The sequence below is a fragment of the Salvelinus sp. IW2-2015 genome, linkage group LG27, assembly GCF_002910315.2.
Source record: "Salvelinus sp. IW2-2015 linkage group LG27, ASM291031v2, whole genome shotgun sequence".
NCBI lineage: Eukaryota > Metazoa > Chordata > Actinopteri > Salmoniformes > Salmonidae > Salvelinus > Salvelinus sp. IW2-2015.
Window position 1 is genome coordinate 6,930,031 of NC_036867.1, and position 5,163 is coordinate 6,935,193.

At 44.5% G+C, this 5,163-nt stretch overlaps 1 protein-coding gene across 1 annotated transcript in view; it reads right to left on the minus strand.

Annotated features, from left to right (window-relative positions):
• Positions 1–5,163, minus strand: part of LOC111953872 (piezo-type mechanosensitive ion channel component 2-like) — a 167,413-nt gene that overhangs the window by 40,453 nt on the left and 121,797 nt on the right. Inside the window, exons 12-14 of the mRNA XM_070435672.1 lie at positions 4,185–4,384; positions 3,773–3,921; positions 3,032–3,205 (exon numbers count right to left, since the gene is read on the minus strand). Coding sequence (XP_070291773.1) covers positions 3,032–3,205; positions 3,773–3,921; positions 4,185–4,384 — 523 coding nt within the window. The remainder of the gene's footprint in view (positions 1–3,031; positions 3,206–3,772; positions 3,922–4,184; positions 4,385–5,163) is intronic.

Sequence of the window (5,163 nt, forward strand, 5' to 3'; positions counted from 1 at the left end):
GACTACTATTTTGTCTTATTGGTTACATTGTAGATAATAGTGAAGACATAACTATGAATCAACATGGAATCATGTAGTAACCAAAAAAAAGTGTTAAAACACTAAATATATTTTAGATTTTCAAGTAGCCACCCTTATGCCTTGGATGACAGCTTTGCACACTCTTGGCCGTCTATCAAACCAGCTTCACCTGGAATGATTTTCCAACAGCTTTGAAGGAGTTCCCACATATGCTGAGCACTTGTTGGCTGCTTTTCCTTCAATCTGCAGTCCAACTCATCCCAACCATCTTCATTTGGGTTGAAGTTGGGTGATTGTGAGGGCCAGACATCTGATGCAGCACTCCATCACTCTCCTTCTTGGAGAAGAATCTCAAATATAAATATATTTTGATTTGTTTAACACTTTTTGGTTACTACATGATTCCATATGTGATATTTCATAGTTTTGATGTCTTCACTATTATTCTACAATGTAGAACATAGTAAAAATATAGAAAACCCCTTGAATGAGTAGGTGTGTCCAAACTTTTGACTGGTACTATATATATAATATATATATATATATATATATATATATATATATATATATATATATATAAATATAATTTTACGTGTGTCTAACACAAGGGGTTTTCTATATTTTTACTATGTTCTACATTGTAGAATAATAGTGAAGACATCAAAACTATGAAATATCACATATGGAATCATGTAGTAACCAAAAAGTGTTAAACAAATCAAAATATATTTATATTTGAGATTCTTCTCCAAGAAGGAGAGTGATGGAGTGCTGCATCAGATGATCTGGCCCTCACAATCACCCAACTTCAACCCAAATGAGATGGTTTGGGATGAGTTGGACTGCAGATTGAAGGAAAAGCAGCCAACAAGTGCTCAGCATATGTGGGAACTCCTTCAAGGCTGTTGGAAAATCATTCCAGGTGAAGCTGGTTGATAGACGGCCAAGAGTGTGCAAAGCTGTCATCAAGGCAAAGGGTGGCTACTTGAAAAATCTAAAATATATTTAGGTTTGTTTAACACTTTTTTGGTTACTACATGATTCCATGTGTTGATTCATAGTTATGTCTTCACTATTATTCTACAATGTACACAATAAGACAAAAATAGTAGTCCAAACGTTTCACTGGTACTGTATATATATATATATTTAGCAGAAATGTTTATCCAAAGCATGCATACATTTTCCATTTAGGTGTCCCTAGCGGGAATCAAACTCAGGATAATTGGCATTGCAATCTGCCATGCTCTAGCAACTGAGCCACGCAGGACCAGAATAGAAACAGAATTACTAGAATGGACAAAGCCTCTAATTCTAGTTCTATGGGAGAGACTGTCAGGCTGGGTCCCYGTAGTTATCAAGAGAGTACTTGTTCTGTCTCCTTCCCTTCATGACCACTGGTCTCAAAGTGACAGGTGTAAACAACGGAGAGACCTATTCAGTCCATAGGCCTCTTCCTTCTCATAACATGTGACAAGTTCTGTACTGTTYTGTACCTTAAAAATGATTCCAACTTATGGAGAGCTCATTTACCATTCACTCGCAATCTCCCAAATCAAAATATGCTTTCAATAAAAGATTATGTGATGACATTGCATTGCATTCCACCCATACTTGCACCTTGTGCAGTGATACACGTAAAACACAGTTCAGAGGTGTGTAGTTAGTGTTTTAACTTGACACCATGTCAGAGTTAGATGGAAATGGGTCAGAGTGAAAGACTAGGGAGGCTACACAGTAAAACAGAGGGCTTGCCCAGGCAAGCAGCTAATGTCTGAGGCAGTAAGGCACCACTTAGTCATCCTGAACTATGGGCTGTTTTCCCTCCACAATGAGGGAAAGCATGGTATGTACTTAGAATCCCTTATGGACAACTAACACTAGCTTTCCATGGTGAGGGCTTGTGTGTGCGTGCGTGTGTGTGTGCGTGTGTGTTTGTGTGTGTATGCATGTGCATACAAGATAAACACAACCAAGTTAGCTAAAGCTAAAACAGGTGCCCTAAAGCTAAGGGTACAACAGGCAACAAGTAAAGGATTGAACACGAGCAGACAGAGGAGGGGTTACAGTTCCACTGCCAGCCAGTAGGGGCATGGAGAATGGATATGCATGGTAGACTTCACACATCAATTAAAGGAAACCCTTGCGGGACAGTGTGGACAGTTTTAATTCAATTAGAGGCTACTACAGCCGAAGACCAGTCCAGTATACCATCCAGGCAAAATTGCTGATACAGTGAAATTGTATTGTAGTTATTTTTGTATGTCAATTGGGATCATGAGAAGTTGTATAGGTAAAAAGGCATCTGCGACAATCACTTCAAGTGTATATGATTTCGAAAACGACCATACATTGTATGGATTGTCAAGGCATCCATTGTCAGAATTCACTCGTATCAGGTTTGCCTCAAATATGACACATTTGTTGAAGAAAAATAGCACGGATATTGATTGAATTAGAGCTTGGAAATACCTGTTGATTTGATTGATCATGGGGTGGAGTGACCCTTGGTCAAATAATTTTGAATTCTGCGAGAATTAGTGGTCTCAGTGGGATCAGGTGGGAAAACGGTCTATTCCATGGACACTGCTAGAAAGTCAAATCTTACTTTCCTGACCCACATCATAGAGATAGACTCTAGTGCCCAAAAGCTTGTCATAGCATGGGCAGCGCCATTGAGGACTTTCATGTTGAAATAGTCAACTGGGTGGGACTTCCTATGGGTTAAGGAAGGGTCACATAATTCCATCCAGGTCACTAGTGAGGAAAAAATCCATAACTGTAGCTGGCAGTAAATTGCCAACCTTGGCTTTATAACTGATCAAACAATACACTCTAGGTGGCAATATGCACCCTTTCAGTTTGTTTACCAACTACTAGAAGTAGTAGAAGAAGAAAATGGACTACTTCAAAATGGAGATGGCCTCAGTGGCACTGCCCATGCTCTCGCTGACATAATGGGACAGATACAATGATGCTATGTCTATCTAAGTCTATGTGTGAGACCCACCTAGTGATTGTGCTCTTCTGTTTGTCGGCCACCGTCTTGATGTCAGTGAGCAGGAGGAAGTGCTGGTGGAAGTAATGCAGGTGGAGGATGCAGACCAACAGGAAGGAGGTGGGGAGGAAGATCCTTGTGAACAGAGCCGGGACAGAGAACTTCTCCAGACCCAGGTCCTCCAGTCTACACAGGGAGAGACAGGGGGAGGAGGGAGAGACAGGGGGAGGAGGGAGAGACAGGGAGAGAAGGGAGAGACATGGATGCGGAGGGAGAGCAGGGGGAGAAGGGTGAGACAGCGAGAGGCGGGAGAGACAAGGAGTGAGGGAGGAGAAGGGCGGAGACAGGGGGTAGAAGGGAGATGACAGGGGGAGAAGGGAGAGACGGGGGAGGAGGGGGAGACAGGGAGGAGGGAGAGACAGGGGGAGACAGGGAGCGAGGAGGTTGAGAGAGAGGGAGGAGGGGAAAGAGGGCAGAGACAGAGGGGGAGGAGGAGACATGAGAGAGACAGGAGCGAGGAGGGGAGAGACAGGGTGCGAAGGGAGAGACAGGGGGAGGAGGAAGATACAGGGGGAGGAGGGAGAGACAGGGGGAGGAGGGAGAGACAGGGGGAGGAGAGCGGTTAACACGAAATGGTGGTAAAGACACGTACACCCACACATTCACGAAGAGGTGTGTTTGTGCATACAGCCAAGCACACACACACACACATACACGCACACACAAACACATTCTCTCTCTCTCTCTACTCACTTGTCTTTACTCATGCCGGTCATGTTGGACCAGACGTGGATGGAGGAGTCAAACTGGAAGGTGTAGACCAGGATGAGGACCAGCATGGTGTAGAACACCACAGACATCCAGAAGTACTTCAGCATCCTCCTCCACCACTCATAGTGCACCTGATGACCAGAGAGGTAGGCTGTTACAAACCTACGACTTATATTCCAAAAACACAATCCTATATATACCTTCATAAGACCATTCACTATTTGTAGTATGTGTAGTACAGAAATGGTGAATTTGGAGTGCACGTGATTTAGTTTCCCCCAGTAGTACGGAACCAAAGGAAAAGTCCCATAAGACACATCAGCGCTGGGTTAGATCAAAAACCTGCACAGAGCCACCCGGACAGGAAGGTACAGTACGCCTACAGTAACAGCACCTGGTAGCAGGCCACACAGAAGAGGAGGAGCATCATGTAGATGATCTTGTACATGACGATGCGTCCCTGGAAGCTGACAAAGAAGAACATGCCGGCGCAGATGTAGATCCAGTACTTGTTCAGCATGGCCGTGAGCGTGTTGCCTAGCACCTGCATCATCTCCCTGTGGCCACCGCTCTCATCCACCTCCTCCTCCTTCTCTGTAGGAAACACAGGGGAGGGAAGAGCTGAAACAATGACAACAGCCACGATGCCAACATCAGGATAAGCTAACAAAGCTACTTTAATGATTGTCTTTCTTGACACCTGTGAGGTTATTCACATAGAGTAGAATCCTAATTCAAGACCCATGCTTATATTTGGTTTATATCATGAATTGATGTCAACTGGAGATGTATGTGAAAGTTTGCATTACATGCCTTCATCTAGAACTGTACATACTCTCACCAGGAACTCTCAGACAGACGGACAGACGGACGGACGGACGGACGGACGGACGGACGGACGGACGGACGGACGGACGGACGGACAAGCAGACAGACAGAAGACAGAACAGAAACAGACAGACAGACAGACAGACAGACGACAGACCGACAAGACAGACAGACAGAACAGGACAGACAGACAGACAGACAGACAGACAGACAGACAGACAGACAGACAGACAGACTGACTGACTGACTGACTGAGCTGACTGACAAACAGATGGACAGACAGACGACACAGAGCAGACAGACTGACAGACAAACAGATGATAGACAGACAGACAGACAGATGGAACGAACAGAACGGACTGCCTGACTGCAGACTGACTGATTTGACTAACTGACAAGACTGACAAGACCCCCCGTTCTTGTGGGCATGGATGACCATTCCTGATGTCGCATTAGCAACCTCTCTTCTCTCTGGGCTGCTCTTTCCTCTCTGTCAATGCCTGTCTCAGGCGTCAGCCAGAAACTAAGCAGTACACAGCATTTGG